Here is an 18861-nt window from a genome sequence, read left to right on the forward strand (position 1 = left end):
TGTATTTCAAAAGTTTTCTAGTCAATTCTCAATAGAAAAATTTTAAGGCATCTTTCCTATCACAACCTTCTTTCTGATCGTCAGTACGGGTTCCATCAGGGACGCTCCACTGGCGATCTTCTCACTTACCTTACAGACTCCTGGTCATCCTCCTTTCGTGACTTTGGCGAAAGCTTTGCCACTGCACTTGACAGCTCAAAGGCTTGTAATTGAGTCTGACATACATCTTTAATGTCCAAACTGCCCTCTTACGGTTTCTATCCTTCTACCTGTGCCTTCATCGCTAGCTTCCTTTCTGGTCGTTTTATAGCTGCTGTCGTAGACGGCCATCGTTCTTCTCCTAGATCTATCAGCAGTGGTGTTCCTCAGGGCTCTGTCCTATCACCAACTCTTCCTTTTATTCATCAATGACCTTCTAAGCTGTACATCTAACCCTATCCACTCAAATGCTGATGACTCCACCCTTCACCTTCCCATTCGGTTCCCGCAACGCCCATCTCAGCAGTTACTTCAAAAAACAAGGGATGAGGCTATGGCACACCTAATGTCTGACTTGGCTCATATCTCTGATTGGGGTAAAAATAATCTTGTTGTTTTTAATGCATCTAAGACTCAGTTTTTGCACCTATCAACCCATCAAAATCTTCCACAGGTATACCCACTAATGTTTAATAATATTCAGCTGAATCCTGCATCATCCTTGAACATGCTTGGGGTTTCATTTACTCGAGACTTATCTTGGAAAGATCATATTACATCTCTTGTAAAATCTGCTTCCAAGAGACTGGGTGTGCTAAGCCGACTCCGTTCCTTCTTTACCCCTGCACAACTGGTGACTCTATACAGGGGTTTTATCCGCCCCTGTGTGGAGTACAACTCTCATGTGTGGGGAGGCTCCCCACATACAGCTCTTCTCAACAGGGTGGAGTCAAAGGCTTTTTGTCTCATCAACTCTCCTCCTCTTACTGACTCCCTTCAACCTCTGTCTCTTCGCTGCACTGTTGCATCTTTATCTCTTTTCTATTGCTACTTTAATGGTCACTGCTCCTCTGAACTGTCTGCATGCATTCCTCCACCACTACGACGGGCGCGTAGCACCCATCTACCAGCACACGCTCATCCCTTTTCTGTCCAACTTTCTAATGCAAGAGTTAACCGTTACTCCCAGTCCTTCATTTATGCAACTGGTCAACTCTGGAACTCTCCCTCTGTCTGTATTTCCTGCTGCCTATGATCTCCAGTCTTTCAAACGCAGTGTGTCCAGGCATCTCAAAATGAATGGATCTTGAATTTGGCTCTCTCTTGTATTTTGTTTTTCTCTTGGAGGGAACTGTTATCGTGGGCTCATGGCCTTTGGTTCCTTCTTCCTCGCATTAAAAAAAAAAAAAAAAAAAAAAAAAAATACAGAAATGACAATGATTAGGTGGATGTGCAGAGAGTCTTTGAATGTCAGGGCTGGGGGGGCTATGTTTATAATGAAAGAGTTAAGAAGTAGGATGGGACTGGAGTGTATTGGTGTTGTGATGAAGAGAGGTAGTTTGAGATGGCTTGGGCACGTGGAAAGGATGGGGAATGACGATTGGGTGCATAATGTGAGAAGTGTTAACATTAGGGTTAAAGTTGTGAGACACAGATCAAAAAAGACTTGGGAGAGGGTCATTAAGCGTGACCTCTGGGATAAGGAACTGAATAGGGAGGCTGCCAGAGATGAAGCAGCATGGAGAGCTGCCATTAGGTGACCAAGGCCAATGCATGCAAGCATGTTGGAGCCTAAACAAATGAAACAATGAAATGATACGAAACACACGAGGTGTGACTGTATATTATTATCAAACCTTTTGTACCTTCAGTTTGGAGAAGGTAACTCATTCTGAAGGGATCAGAAAATAATTTACACTTAACCCTTGCACGATGATGGCATCTTAGTTTAGCCTTACTACCTCCAGGCAATTTAATTCAACTTATTACAAACCTCTCATACTGAAGATGTTAAATAAACTAAATTCCATTTAGGCTAATACTGTATGGAAAAAGAAACACATGGATGGACTAAAGTATGAGAAAAAGTTAATTCAACAAATTTAAAAATTCCTTACCTGTGATGTTGTCTTTTTATTTGCAAGAATATTTTCAATGTATTTTCCTTTTTCCTCCATGTCAGAATCATTGTCCTCTTCCTCTGAGGAACCTTCATCTGTAGACAGTACTTCTTCAGAGGCTAAGACTCTGTTCTGTAGATCAAAAATACGTTGACACTCTTCTTTATATCTGAAATGGAAAAGATATACTTTATACACTCTGTTATTTATATACTCTGGAGTTATGAAGCACACAGTAAAGATTATTCTTGCTGGAGAGCCACGAGTGTATGGAGAAGTTCTTCTCTTTGGGGGACATTTTCTGTGCGATGGCAAAGGTAAGGAGTTGTTGCAGGAAGTTCAGGATGCTGCTGCATCTCCTGACAAAGAGGGCTCTCTCTCTGTGCTATGGGACCACCGTATACAGCTTGTGTCAGGAGTGTAATGTTGTATGGTGGCAAGAGCTGGGCAGTAAGGAAGGTGGATATTTGTAGGTTCAAATGTACGGAAAAATAATAATGACCAGATGGATGTGTACAGTGAACTCTCACATTTGGCGAGTAACAGGTACGAAAAAAAAAAAAAAAAAAACTAGCCAAACTGGAATTCGCCAAATATGAACTGAAAAACCAATGGGAAAAGAATAAATTGTTTCTGGGTATGCATGACTGGACTGATTTTCCACGTATATTATAACATTACTGGGTGTAAATCGTGATAAACACACAAAACATGATTCAATTTCATGTATTTTAGCCAAGAAACAATACAAAACAGAAAACTCACATAAGAAAAGAAAATGGATGGGGTTGTAAAGGAGGTGGAAGGTAGGGCACTGGATGTGAGGGTGGCTCTAATGAATGAGGATGAAATGTGGAGGATTCCGGTGTTGCTCTTTGCTGATGATACAATATTGCTGAGTGAAAATGAATGGGAGTTGCAAGGTTTGGTGAATGAATTTGGGACAGTGTGTAGGAAGAGGAATCTGAAAGTTAATGTTAACAAGAGAAAAGTTATGGTATTTGACAGGAATGAACTCAGAATGCACAGTGAGGCTGGCTGGTGAGGATATGGAAAATGTGAGTGCAATCAAGTACTTGGGTAGTGTGATGAGTAAGGATGGAAGTTTGGGGGATGAAGTGATTGAAAGGGTACAGCAGGGAAGGAAGGTTGTTTGTTCAATGAAAGCAGTGATGAGAAATAGGGAGGTGAGTATGGAAGTTAAGAAGTCACTGCATGATAGTATAAGCGAGGCTTGGACCTTGGTAAAGGGAAACAAGTTAAGAGTGAGAGCAGTGGAAATGAGTTACCTGACAGAAGCATGTGGTGTAACACGGAGGGACAGGTTGACGAATGAAGAAGTGAAGGAACGTTGTGGGGTGGATGTGGATATGACTGAGAAAATTAGGAGAAATACAATGAGGTGGTTTGGACATGTGCAGAGAATGGAGAATGAAAGACTGACTAAGAGGGTGTATGCAGGTGAAGTAGAGGGAGGGAGAGGGAGGGGAAGACTGAGGATGAGGTGGAGGGATGGAGTTGAGAGGTATAAAAGGGAGAAGGGAGTGAGTTGGGGGGAGGGCAGTTAAATGGTGGGAGACAGAGTGACTTGGAAGTGTTTTGTCTGCAGCCACCCTTTGCGGGATTAGGGTGTTGGGCTATATATAGACAGACAGATGTAGACGTGGTGTATGGTGCGTGGATGCCTTAGTGGATAGTTTTCTTTATTGGAAAAAAAAGTTAATCATGAGGAAGCAGTAAAATTCATGTATTCACCTTTAGTGCAAAGAGGTGGGGGGGGGGGGAATTGTGTTCGATCTTTGTTATGAACTGACGGTCTTTGGTCAAGAAAATTTGGATCTTACGATACGTGAAGACACTATTGTTACATGTGTAAGAATGTGTATATTTTGTGTGTGTGTATATTATACATGTATGTATAATGCATGCATGTCGCTAGGCGCGTGTGTGTACGTCGATGCTATGTGCACTAGTGCACTAGCATCCACGCACATGCACTCACTGTCATGTTTTTGCCTGTTATTTTGTACACATTTATAAAGTCTTAGTTAATTCTCTTTGCTCTCTCGACATGGGTGTGACTAAAATTGTTTTTAATATCTGTGACTTTTGGTGGAGCTTAAACGGGCAACATAAAGATTTGTACTCACCAGCAATATTTATAACGTTTGAAGTATGGGGAAGAGATTAATTTGCCTAGCTCTTTTCTGTACATTTCTTGTCTGGCCTCCAGCTGCATGTTGATACGTGCATGCAGCCGGAGGGTATATAAGGTGGAGAATTTTGAATGGAGATAGAGTTTTTGTGGGATTGGCATCGGGAGAGGGAGTGTTTGGACTGGAGATCAGAGAGGGAGGAGAAGCAGTATTCTGTGTGTTGTACATATTTCTGAACGCCTTTTCACTTTGTATCAGCATCCAATCACAAGTACTATTGTTATTATTATTATTTGTAGCAATCAAGTGCTGTTTATCTGGTAAATTACCAATATGCTGGGAATCGAACCAGGGACTCTCAGGTGAGAGCCAGGCAGCATACCACTACACCACGACCAGGTAAAAGTTAACTCACGTTGTCACAATCTTGTAACCAACGTCCCTCCGCCCCCACTGTGGGCATCAAGAGGATGAGTTAACCCCCTGGCACTCGGGCAAGTAGATGCTTTTAATCTATCCCAAGCACTTACGGCAAGTCAGAATGAAGAGGGAAACCTGTACTGTACACAGGAAAAATCATCTGGTAAATTACCAATAGCTGGGAATCGAACCAGGGACTCTCAGGTGAGAGCCAGGCAGCATACCACTACACCACGACCAGGTAAAAGTTAACTCACGTTGTCACAATCTTGTAACCAACGTCCCTCCGCCCCCACTGTGGGCATCAAGAGGATGAGTTAACCCCCTGGCACTCGGGCAAGTAGATGCTTTTAATCTATCCCAAGCACTTACGGCAAGTCAGAATGAAGAGGGAAACCTGTACTGTACACAGGAAAAATCATCTGGTAAATTACCAATATGCTGGGAATCGAACCAGGGACTCTCAGGTGAGAGCCAGGCAGCATACCACTACACCACGACCAGGTAAAAGTTAACTCACGTTGTCACAATCTTGTAACCAACGTCCCTCCGCCCCCCCGCGGGCATCAAGAGGATGAGTTAACCCCCTGGCACTCGGGCAAGTAGATGCTTTTAATCTATCCCAAGCACTTACGGCAAGTCAGAATGAAGAGGAAACCTGTACTGTACACAGGAAAATCATCTGGTAAATTACCAATATGCTGGGAATTGAACCAGGGACTCTCAGGTGAGAGCCAGGCAGCATACCACTACACCACGACCAGGTAAAAGTTAACTCACGTTGTCACAATCTTGTAACCAACGTCCCTCCGCCCCCACTGTGGGCATCAAGAGGATGAGTTAACCCCCTGGCACTCGGGCAAGTAGATGCTTTTAATCTATCCCAAGCACTTACGGCAAGTCAGAATGAAGAGGGAAACCTGTACTGTACACAGGAAAAATCATCTGGTAAATTACCAATATGCTGGGAATCGAACCAGGGACTCTCAGGTGAGAGCCAGGCAGCATACCACTACACCACGACCAGGTAAAAGTTAACTCTCGTTGTCACAATCTTGTAACCAACGTCCCTCCGCCCCCACTGTGGGCATCAAGAGGATGAGTTAACCCCCTGGCACTCGGGCAAGTAGATGCTTTTAATCTATCCCAAGCACTTACGGCAAGTCAGAATGAAGACTTGCCGTAAGTGCTTGGGATAGATTAAAAGCATCTACTTGCCCGAGTGCCAGGGGGTTAACTCATCCTCTTGATGCCCACAGTGGGGGCGGAGGGACGTTGGTTACAAGATTGTGACAACGAGAGTTAACTTTTACCTGGTCGTGGTGTAGTGGTATGCTGCCTGGCTCTCACCTGAGAGTCCCTGGTTCGATTCCCAGCATATTGGTAATTTACCAGATGATTTTTCCTGTGTACAGTACAGGTTCTCCCTTCATTCTGACTTGCCGTAAGTGCTTGGGATAGATTAAAAGCATCTACTTGCCCGAGTGCCAGGGGGTTAACTCATCCTCTTGATGCCCACAGTGGGCGGAGGGACGTTGGTTACAAGATTGTGACAACGTGAGTTAACTTTTACCTGGTCGTGGTGTAGTGGTATGCTGCCTGGCTCTCACCTGAGAGTCCCTGGTTCGATTCCCAGCATATTGGTAATTTACCAGATGATTTTTCCTGTGTACAGTACAGGTTTCCCTCTTCATTCTGACTTGCCGTAAGTGCTTGGGATAGATTAAAAGCATCTACTTGCCCGAGTGCCAGGGGGTTAACTCATCCTCTTGATGCCCACAGTGGGGGCGGAGGGACGTTGGTTACAAGATTGTGACAACGTGAGTTAACTTTTACCTGGTCGTGGTGTAGTGGTATGCTGCCTGGCTCTCACCTGAGAGTCCCTGGTTCAATTCCCAGCATATTGGTAATTTACCAGATGATTTTTCCTGTGTACAGTACAGGTTTCCCTCTTCATTCTGACTTGCCGTAAGTGCTTGGGATAGATTAAAAGCATCTACTTGCCCGAGTGCCAGGGGGTTAACTCATCCTCTTGATGCCCACAGTGGGGCGGAGGGACGTTGGTTACAAGATTGTGACAACGTGAGTTAACTTTTACCTGGTCGTGGTGTAGTGGTATGCTGCCTGGCTCTCACCTGAGAGTCCCTGGTTCGATTCCCAGCATATTGGTAATTTACCAGATGATTTTTCCTGTGTACAGTACAGGTTCTCCCTTCATTCTGACTTGCCGTAAGTGCTTGGGATAGATTAAAAGCATCTACTTGCCCGAGTGCCAGGGGGTTAACTCATCCTCTTGATGCCCACAGTGGGGGCGGAGGGACGTTGGTTACAAGATTGTGACAACGTGAGTTAACTTTTACCTGGTCGTGGTGTAGTGGTATGCTGCCTGGCTCTCACCTGAGAGTCCCTGGTTCGATTCCCAGCATACTGGTAATTTACCAGATGATTTTTCCTGTGTACAGTACAGGTTTCCCTCTTCATTCTGACTTGCCGTAAGTGCTTGGGATAGATTAAAAGCATCTACTTGCCCGAGTGCCAGGGGGTTAACTCATCCTCTTGATGCCCACAGTGGGGGCGGAGGGACGTTGGTTACAAGATTGTGACAACGTGAGTTAACTTTTACCTGGTCGTGGTGTAGTGGTATGCTGCCTGGCTCTCACCTGAGAGTCCCTGGTTCGATTTCCAGCATATTGGTAATTTACCAGATGATTTTTCCTGTGTACAGTACAGGTTTCCCTCTTCAAGTGCTGTTTAATTCTCTCATTTTATGATTTTATTTCTTTTGTCTGGCAATTTGTTCCCAGACTTTAGTGTAATTATTCAGGGTATTATCAGGTGGACTGTTTTTCTCATTCTTTTGTGTTTCATTGTCTCTGTAAATATTGTAAGTATTATTAGCTTGTATTATATCAGGTATTTTTCATTGTGTTTATTTTGCCCTTGCTTATGTCAGCTAATTTTATTTACTTTCGGACCTGTGTTTTGAGGCTGGAGTTAATATTTTTATTATTTTTCATCATTTAACTATTTGTTCAGTTTTCTTTTCACTTTGTTTTTCTCAGTTTTTACACAGTCAGATTTAGTTATCTTGTGTTGCCTACTCCCATCTTGTAACATATAAATTGGCTTTACCTCGTCAGGATAATACCCTGATATTTTGTTTATTATTGAGTCATTGTGGTTGTGTTACCAATTAAATTTAATTGGTTATATTAGGTTAGAATGCAGTACCTATGCACTGATGCGTCCAGTCGGTGAGGTCGTATGTAAACACACTATCTTCGGTGTCTTAGGGCAGACGTATCTGTAATAATCTATCTTTAAATATATTTTTATCGAAAAATACGAGGCTCCTAGAACCTAACCCCCTTTTTACATGTAAATATATGTCACGTTTTAGAGCGAAACTGATTTTGCAAGAGGTTCTACATAATTTATCTCGTGTTGTATGAGGACTCTACTATATCATCTCACCCAAATGTTCTTCATTAACTTCATTAAATACTGGAACACTTATTGCTGTTTCTGCCGCTTCTTTCATAAGCTGTTCCTTCTGCTGACGCTGTGGCTGTGTCCGCGTCGCTGTCGGCACCATCCGCGATGAGATCAGGGAGAAGTGGTGCCCATCCATGCTTAATGGTAGCATTAATAATTCTATGCCAGGCATCTACCATAAAGATAACAGCCTGTCTGATATCAGAATGTTTCCAGAACGTTTTGACAGTATTATAGAATACAGTTACAGTATATTTTTATTATAAACAACTCACCAAATGTGAGATTTATGTCGCCAAATTAGAGTTTTATGTACAATCCCATCCCACTGCCAAAAGTGAATTTGCTATAAAAAAACTCACCAAATGTGAGAGGTCACTGTAGTGCAAACTGAATGAGAGGCCTGGGGAATTAGGACTGTATTTGAAGAGTTGAAAGGAAGAATGGAATATGAATGTGTTAGTGTTGTGATCAGGAGGGGTAGATTGAGAAGATTCAGTCATGTTGAGAGAATGGAAGATGACAACTGGGTATGGAAGGTGCGAGCTGTGAATGTTGAGGGTAGGGTTGTGAAAGGCAGACCACAAAAGACCTAGAATCAGGTCACAGAGTGTAATCTCACAGACAAGAGACTCAATAGGGAGGCTGCCAGAGATTAAGTTACATAAACAGCTAACAACAGGTGACCTAGGCTGACACGTGCAAGCATGTTGGAGCCTTGGTAAATGAAATGAAATGAAACTTAATAAGGTATGGTACTGTTGTGAAAAACTTTTCCCCAAAGCAGGATACAAAGCTTTTCTGACAGTGAAAATTCAACCACAACCTACCTCTCCTGATGCTCAGCAATAGAAAATCGGTTCCCTCGTGAAAATTTGTTCATTCCTTCTTCGCCTGCTTTAGCTTTCTCAGTGGATAATGTTCGTACAACGTCAATTACCTCCCATCTAGTCAGTTTTGCAATCTGGAAAAAAATATATTATTCATAATAGCTTTTATCAGCTTCTCCTACTCTTAATACCACACATTATTTATTATGCATAAGGGATATGGATTATGTTTTTTTTTTTTTTTTTTTTTTCTTTTTAAATAACATAACAGAGGAAGGAAAAACAAATGAATAAAAAAATAATAATAATCCATACGCCAGATTACTGGTGTCCTCCATTCATAAAATATTTGTAACACCGTAGCCTTCAGTCCACAAGGTGGCCAGACATGGTTCATGGTGTTGGTCATCTGTGTGAAAAGGCAATTACTGTATCATTCTTTTTCACTAATACACAATGACTATTCTTCTCTCAGCCTTCCCACACATTCCTGAAAGCATGCTGGCAACTCAAGTGTGTCTTAGATTACAGTGATGATTAGATGACTACCACAGTGCACTTTTTCTAACCTGAAAGATATCTCTCACCCTTTTCTGCTCTGTTGGTGACCAAGTGTAGTAAGCTGGGAAGATCAATCTGACTAGTAAACCTATGAGACACAAGCCTACCTTATAACTATATGCAACAATTTATTTTGGAAGTTATAGCAGCAGCTCAATGCTGTCAGGTAAAAACAAACTGACTATACACACTATACAAATTCCCTCCCCATCCCCTGAAAGTAGGATGATGAACAGCTGGGGAATGGCAACTTCAGCTTGCAGTCAATCACGTTCATGTTCTGATGAGCCTGGGGCCACAACAACAACAATGCCAGCATCCAAACTTCATTGGCAATGATGTACAGTATTAATAACTTAAGATCACTGCGGGATCTCTGGGACTGCCCCTAGGCTGTTGCCAGTTTCTTGACACAGATGATTCCCAAGATGGGCACCTTGGGGCATCAAATTAAAGCAAAGGTTATCTATAGTTTATTTAGTCAAATGTTACCTCATCCTCAGGTACTCCATACTGACGAAGGAGGTTCTTTGCATTGTTCAGTGACAGCTTCCGAAGATCAGCATCCGTTCCCGTAACAGTGCGTTTGGGTTGCTGCTCTTGTTCTTCTTTGTTTTGCGTGGGCTTGTTTGGGATACGGATGTAGGAGAAACCTTCACCACAACCTGGTAACAAAGAAGAAGGTTGACGTATTCATCAATTAAATTATTATTATTATTCTACAGTATGTGGTGCGTGTGTGTGACAGTGGTAGCATGGATGGGGTATTTGACATGAGTAAGTGAGAATGACATGACAAAAGAGGGTGTATGTGTTGTTGTGTACAAGAGATGGAAGGTGAATACAAGAGAGTATGGATCAGTTGGTTCGAGGATTGCGTGGATAAGACTGAAAGTAGGAATATGAACATGGGTGACTGTGAGTGAGCCAATGCAAGATCGTGCAAGCAGTGGCTGGCAGCCACAGTCTTATTATCTTGAGCAAATGGTAACTAAGGTCAGTGCTACCAACCATTCCTATGGAGCAAAGTAGAACGCAGCAAAACTTTAAACTTTCAGCAGATGTATTCATCAAATTTCAGGACATGACTTTTGTCTTTGATTGTACAATAAACTGGTAATCTGCAGAAGCTAAAATGAGACGGAAACTGATTTGTAAGGGTTGATTCTACCTGTGGGGTCAGCTGGGCCTGTGAGCTGCAGGAGACACTTGCCCCGCACTGCCTGGATGTATGCTCGAGTGGTATGCCATGGTGCAACCTTGGGGTGGGCATAAACAGTTATGAAGTAAATGATGAACATCAAAACTCTGACAGATCAGACAACACCACAGCTAATGGGTATATGACATGCGCAACAAATCCAAAAACACACCTCCTGTTACTTTAAGTACAATTTCCTTCCCCTCCTGCTATTCACACAACCACTGGCACCACATCATCATCCCATGTGCACAAACATTACACCTACGATGCAGACCCACACAATATACACACTGCCTCAAACACACAGCACAAACATGTTACAATTAAATGCCGATGGTCACAGCACCAAACACCACAAATTCAAGGCTTTCTTCACAAACACTACATACACATTGCACTCACCCATTAACAAGTTTACATGCACACATGAAACCCTAAAAATCACACACACTCACACATTTGCACAGACAGAACTGATGGCCATGAAGGAGGCCTAATCACTTACATTCATACATCCACAACACAACCACTTTCCAGAACAACACATTTGAAATAGTCACGAAGTGCAATTCAGGTCACAAACACGAAATCAACATTTTAAACATTTACATTCCCCCTGGCATCTTACTGTCAGGTCAGACACTGTTCTGCTACTGGTAACATGTAGTTCAGTACTACTTGTTACACAGTCAGATTGTCAGTGACTAAACCAGTAACCCCATTGGTCTAGGCAAGTGAGGAGGATGGTACGACACCCCACAGGACAAAAAGCAAGACGTGTCGAAACAAGGATAAGCTACCGTTCATCATGGATAAGACTGTTCATCATCAACCGATGTGTTTTAGACAAGGTTCGTTCAGTCCAATCCCCCCCCCCCAAGCTATCTCTCCACTTTCCTCTGCCCCACTGGATCCTCCTCTCACTGTCTCCTCCCACCCAAATCTCCCCCATACCCCCTCTATACCACTGTGGGAGGGTGTAGCAGTCATATTCCCTCCCTACTAAGGCCCCCCCACCCCCCCTCCACCTCCCAGGGCCCCCCCCCCACACCCACTCCACCTCCCTCTGCCCCATCGGTTCCACGTCTGACTGTGACCTCCCATCCAAATCAAGCATGCCAATCACCAGGCCACTGCATCAATGATTTACGAGCTGTTACACTCGACCTGTTCTATATGATGCAATGTATATTATATCTGTTATTAGTTATTTATGTAAGGTTATTGGCCAAAGAATATTAGTTTCTTTGTATAATTTACCCTTTTTCCCTCATTTTTTATACGAAAGTTTTGTGATTGTATGGTACCCGCAACTTATGATTTTGCTTTCATTATTTCTGCCATTTAACCATTTACACACATCAGTACAGGTTTTTTAATGCTTTATATAACACATACATGTATTTTATTGTATTCTTTACATGCAGAACCTAATATTTTTTCATGACAAGCAATTTATTTTTTGTTCAGTTAATTCATTTATTTATATTATCATACTGTTTTTTCTTCATTTATACATTTCAATATATGTATAAATATTTATGATATTGAATGATTTACTTAAGCAGTATTAACTGATAAAATTTTATCTTGCATGCAAAGGTATGATGATGATGCAAAGGTAATTTTTTCTCCTTTTTTTATGCACACTCATACAGTTTGTTTCATGCCTGAGCACAGGTTTAATATTGATATGGGTGATTTTTGTAAGAATATGTGGTGATAAAGTAGATATAGGCCAAAATTTTCCTATTTTCGTTCACAGGTGATGGGCAACTATTATTATATTTGACGGTCAATTGTGCCGTAACCATTAGGCCTATGGTGCATAAATTCAAGCTCTTCAAATCGGTAAGAGAAAATTTTACCTTGGTGAAAACTGAAAAATCGATGCCTTTTTGCAGCTGGGGTAACAGTTGGGCCTGGAGATTTATGGACTTTAGGGGTTAAGCCACTGGCCACCCAACACGGTAGGTGGAGCTCGTTAGTCTTGACTGGCAGTCCACTTAGAAGGAAAACTTTGAACCAAACTTGGATAGCCTTTGCCAGGGATCCATGCCCATGTCCATAGGCTAGTGGTGAGCCTTTCCTTGATATGGGAGGTTGGGATAGGGTTTGCATTCCCTCCCTGTAAAAACTTGTATCTCGTGCGACTTCAGAAGAGGAAGGAGGATCAGGGTCAGTGTATGTTGACCCTGATCCATATTTGCCAGAGGGCTCTCCCTCTGGTGCCAGCCTGACAGGGCCCCAAAAGCCTGTCAGGCTGGCACCAATTATGATGGTTGCTGGGTCAAGTCTATGGGACTCCAGCAGCCAGATTATGGGGGAGGGTGGACCCCTAGCTCCAACTCTGTTTTTAATTTGCATCACAACAGTGCAGGGCATATGAGTCAGCAGAACTACCCATGGGTTGGATGACACTTAGAGAGGGGGTCTGGAACATTCTAAACCGGCCAAAGGATGATCAATTGCCTTTGCTGTCACAAGAGTTGGGGTAATTGGAGGTTGGCATAGCTCCACTGCCTGAAGTGGGATGACCCAGGGATGGCGAGATCGGCAGCAATGGTTACACATACTGGTGGTCTGGCTGTGATGATGGTGCCCTGCTTAGAGATACTGTTGTGGCAGTTCCTGCTCGCTCTGTCTCTTGTATCGACAGCATTAGTCTGGTTGATGAGCACAGAATGCTGTTAAGCTGATGCACTCCTTGCGCTTCACTTCCTCTACTGCACTGTGCATCTCGAGTGTGATGTGTGATGTGTGATCTTTGATCTTGAAGAGAAAGAGCTGTTCTATGCCAAACCTGACTCAGCTGTGGAACAGCACCCACTGCATGATACACTCTTGGTCCTGAATGACTTCAATGTGGTTACTGGCACTGACAGGAAAGCTTCAAGGACTGTGTAGGTCCCCATGACTGAAATGAAGAATTTCAACAGTTGTTACCTTCTGGATTTTGCAAAGTCCTATAAGCTGAGAATTCCTGGATCTTCATTCCGACAGCCAGATCATCACTGCTGGACTTGGTATTCTATTCCCGGAATGGTTGCAAAGGAGATTTGCCACATTCTTGTTAATACTCACTGGAGGATCATTCAGAAACTGAACGGTTTCCAGGGAAGTAGAGTTCTTTGCTACTGATCACAGACTTGTTGCTACTCCTCTTTGGCTACAAATTAACACTGAGAGAAGCTCAAATTGCTACCAAAAACAGTTCCATCTTGAGAAACTCGGGGATGCGGTGTTCATGAGTGTGCACTAGCATTCTCAAATCAGTCTAAGGTGCTCAGTACAATACTGTTGAAGACCCTGCTGAACAATGGGATACATTTAAGCATACTACCCTGGCATTAGCTGATGAGTGTGTTGGAGAATACCCATGATCAAGGAGGGGTCTGCCTTACTGGAGACACTGGTCACACTTGAGGAGAGTTGTGCTGCTGGGGATTGGGAGCTGCATAACCTTGTCTCACAGGGAACAAGTTTTGATGAAAAGAGACAAGAGGAGCTATGTCAGGGAAACTGCTGAGGAGGCAGAAGGCTTCTTACATGCAAATAACCTTTTGCCTGCTTACCAAGCCCTGATGAAGCTGCAATCCACACATACCTATCAGGTTACCTCTGTTCAGACGGAGGATGGATGGTTCAGGTCAGGAGCAAGTGAGTAGAGGGTTCACTGGGCTGAATACTTTGAGATGCTGTATACTTCTGAATCTCTCAGTGGAGAGCTCGTGTCAACTGGTGTACAAGCATTAACTGCTTTTCCATCTACTGGTGATAGCATGCCTTCTCAAGAGGAAATCAAGAAGGCTGTGGGTAGGTTGAAAAGTGGGCAAGCAGTTAGGTGTTTGTGGCATCCCAACGGAGCACATGAAAGCTGTGGGTGACGCCATGATCATGGTAATACATGCAGTCATAAAAATGATCCGGCAGACGGGTATCATTCCTCCTGACTGGACAAGGCATTTGGTTACCACTACTTGGTCACATACTTTGTTGATCTGGAGAAGACCTTTGACAGAGTCCCTAGGGAAGGGGTGAAGTGGGCAATGAGAACGTTTGGGATTAACCTGCCCCATCCCGGCCGTTTTTAACCAATGACCTTCCCCAATCCCGGCAGATTTTTTTTTTTGGCTAAACCTCCACTTTTTATGAGAAACATCGAAAACTCAGAGAAATCGCTCACCTGAGGTTTAAAATGCCGATACAGGTAACAATACCCTTACCTCGCTGTGTTGTCAATGGGGCCTGGCTCCAGAGAAAATGTGTTCTATGGGAGGGGTAACTATTCCAAACCACTCATAATAGGTATTTATTTAACTGAATATATGCGGTACAATAGTATGTTGGTTTTCACACAGTAATATAGGCGGTATAAGTGTTGTTTCACTCACCAAACACATCGATATACTGCACCTTTTTTGGCGACATTGCCTGATCATCATTATTTTCTGACTGTTTCTTCCTCTAAAGTTACGTAAACTTTGTCCTCCATATTGTCATCGACTGGGGAATCACTCTGGCCTTGAATTTCGTACCGTGGCGTGACACGTCTTTACTGGCCAGGTCACCGGTAATAGGTGAGTTGCAGAGACAAGGCGTGTGTGTGTGTGGGGGGGGTGGGGGGTCACGCAGGGTAAGGCATTGTCCCTGCCTGGCATCAAGTGGAGGAAGGTGTCCTGTGTATATGTACCAAAAATCACACGAGAAAGTTGAAAAATGTGCAAATGACGGACCTTGCAATTGCGGCGCGTTTATATGTCAGAGAGATTCATAGTGACAAAACGTTCGGATGTATATATACGTCAATGCAAGTTGGCGGGTTAAAGAGTGGCTGCTTGGTGTCGTTATGGCTATGTATGTGAGTACACGCATTCCGGTGAGAGTGAATGGAAATTTGAGAGGCGAGTTTCCTGTGTAAGTTTTCATGAATCAGGGGTCAATCCTGAGCCCTTTATTGTTGGTCATGGTGCTTGAGGCTCTCTCATGTGACTTCAGAAATGAACTCCCATGAGAAATGTTGTATATCAATGACTTGATGTCGACTGTAGCAAATGAAAGGGAAGTGGTGGAAAGACCTGGGAAATGAAGAGACAGAATGGGGCACAAGGGTCTGAGGGTAAATGCAGATAAAACAAAACTGCTGATATCTAAAGCTGGAGGCAGTACTGTCAAACTAGAGGGAGTGTGGTCATGAGCAGTTTGCCTCAAGGGTGTGGGAAGCACTCCATCTAGTGTAGCGTTTGTGATAAGTGGGTGCATAAGGGATGTAGTAATAGTAGAGGTAATCTCTATCTAACTATTGCCAGGTGCCTTAATCCTGTAAGAGGTGGCCACAAACAAATCACCTCCATGTTGCCCTGTCCAACATCATTTCACTGCCTTGCTCCCAGCTCACACACCCCTCTCTCATATACCTCTCCACTCCATCCCTCCATCTCATCCTTGGCCTTCCCCTCCCTCTCCCCTTTCCACCTCACTCACATACACTCTCCTAGTCAGTCTCTCACTCTCCATTCTCTCCACATGGCCAAACCACCTCAATGTGTTTCTCCTAACGCTTCCTATCACATCCACATCCACACCATAACTCTCCTTCACATCCTCATTTGTCAGTCTGTCTCTGCATGTGACTCCACGTGCTCTTCTCAAATAACTCATTTCCACTGCTCTCACTCCTGACTTCTGTCCCACCAACAAGGTCCAAGCTTCACTTCCATACGTTAGAGATGGTATCACAATACTGTCATGAAGTAACTTTTTCACTTCCATGCTCACTTCCCTGTTTCTTATCACTGCTTTCAAGGAACCTGCAACCTTTCTTCCTCGCTGTACTACTTCAAGCACTTCACCCTCTAAACTTCCCTCCTTACTGATCACACTACCCAAGTACTTAAATACACGTTTTCCATTTCCTCCTCATCCAACCGCACTGCACACTCACTGACTCCACTTCTCTCGAAGACCATAACTTTACTCTTCCCTACATTCACCTTTAGATTCAGTTTCTTACACACTCTCCCGAACTCATCCAACAAGCCTTGCAGCTCCCCTTCGTCTTCACTTAACAACACAGTATCATCTGCAAACAACAGTACAGGGAGTTTCCAAACACTGCCCTCTCTCACTAGGGCTGCTCCAACAACCACTGCCTTACCTCGTATCCCTTTTATAACCCCATCCATATACAGACTGAACAACCATGGAGACATGACACATCCTTGTTTCAATCTAACCTTCAAATAGAAGAATTCACTCAGTTCACTATTCACATGCACTGCAGCCTTATCACCCTCATACATACTCTTCACAGCATTCAACAACTTCCCCTCTACTCCATATATTCTTAATACTTTCCACAATCCTTGTCTATCCACCCTGTCATATGCTTTCTCCAAATCCATTAGGGCCGCATACAACTTCTTTCTCTTCTCGAGAAACTTTTCCACTAAAGAACTAAGAATGAATATCTGATCTACACAACCTCTTCCCTTCCTAAAACCTCCTTGTTCTTCTCCAACTAATTCCTCTGTTACTTCCCTTACTCTGTCAATAAGTATCCTACCATATACTTTTCCTGTTACACTGAGAAGACAAATGCTCTTATGATTATCACATACCAATTAATCCCCTTTTCCTCTTTAGAGGTAAGCTGTACAATAATGCAGGTTGCGTGTGTGTGGTGTGTCTGAAAGACCATGTAGAGATGGTCAGATGCGAAAGGACTGATCTTGCCAGAGGTCTCTTTAGAATGCGGAGAAGTTCTGTCATTTGGGGGACACGTTATGTGCTGGATGTGCAGCTGGAGCTAGCTCTGTGGCTAGGGTAAGGAGTGGATGGAGAAAGTTCAAGGAGCTGTTGCCTCTCCTAACACGAAAGAACTCTTCCTCCATGCTTTATCCTTCTTTACTATCCTGTCTAACTCTGACTCTCAGTGTGATGTTACAGTGAATGGAGAGAGACTGGAACTGGTGAGAGTTCAAATACCTGTGTGCAGTGACAGAAAAGAGTTAAATGGGCAAGAGAATGGAAAGCACAGTGACACATGGAAGGAAAGTAGCTGGTCCAATGACGGCTTTGAAGAAACAGAAACTTAAATGTTGCAGCAGAACGAGTCTTATATGAAGAGGTGTTAATGCCAACTTTAACTTAAGGGTGTAAGACTATGGTGTGCCATGAAAATGAAACGTCAAGTGTGAGAGCAGTGGAGATGGGACCACTGAGGAATATTTGTGGAGTACAGAGAGTGGACAGGATACGAAATGTGATTCGTTAAAGATGCGGAGTGGAGAAGTCTGTAGACATCAGAAACGAAGAGAGTGTACTGAGATGGTATGGTCATATGGAGAGAATGGATAACAACAGAGTGGTGAAAAAGGTATATCTGAGCGAATTTGACGGAGGGAGGAGGTGAGGTAGGACAAGGAGAAGGCGGCGGGATATAGTGGATGTATGTGTGCGGAAGAGGGTTATGGAAGTCAGTGAGGCTAGGGGGCTGACAAGAGATCGAGCTGGCTGGATGAATGTTGTGAGATGAAGTGCATGATCAAGGATTTGGCACCCCTTTTTAATGTGACAGCGTTCGGACTGACTCTATCGGATACGTTTATGTAAAGCTACAGAATGTGGTGAAAGTTTTTTGGTGTATCAGATACAGCCAGGATTCCAAGGGTTTAAATGATGAATAAATGGAAGCATGGCCCACTGGACTGAGCAAACTTGGGCTGTCTGGATGTGCTACTCCTCCCCCTACCCTAGGGTGGAAAAGGAGGTCCGGATAATGGTGATGAACTCTTTTTACCTCCTTCCTCAAAATTTTCTTACATTCCCACCACTTTACACTCAAATTTCTTCCAAAGTCCTCATCCACTCATTTCTTACTCTCTCCTACTAATCTTTTCACTTCTCTCTTCCTTTCCACTTATAACTCACTCCTCTCTCTCAACTTCCTCAATGCCTCTGCTTTCTATTAACTCAAAATGTGCTTTCTTTTTTTGTGTTACAGTTGTCTCACCTCTACACTCCACCATGCTCTTCCTTGCACCCCCTTTCGTCTTGTCTTCAACTCACACACCACTTAACATGCCGCACAGATT

General features: G+C 43.4%; 1 protein-coding gene across 1 annotated transcript in view; it reads right to left on the bottom strand.

Annotated features, from left to right (window-relative positions):
* Taf1 (TATA-box binding protein associated factor 1) overlaps positions 1-18861 on the bottom strand; it is a 667992-nt gene that overhangs the window by 323239 nt on the left and 325892 nt on the right. Inside the window, exons 17-20 of the mRNA XM_080273519.1 lie at positions 10733-10820; positions 10054-10226; positions 9001-9134; positions 2097-2268 (exon numbers count right to left, since the gene is read on the bottom strand). Coding sequence (XP_080129645.1) covers positions 2097-2268; positions 9001-9134; positions 10054-10226; positions 10733-10820 — 567 coding nt within the window. The remainder of the gene's footprint in view (positions 1-2096; positions 2269-9000; positions 9135-10053; positions 10227-10732; positions 10821-18861) is intronic.

Source organism: Coenobita brevimanus, chromosome 55 (assembly GCF_032717465.1).
Source record: "Coenobita brevimanus isolate Jiangsu-jjx chromosome 55, ASM3271746v2, whole genome shotgun sequence".
Classification (NCBI taxonomy): Eukaryota; Metazoa; Arthropoda; class Malacostraca; order Decapoda; family Coenobitidae; genus Coenobita; species Coenobita brevimanus.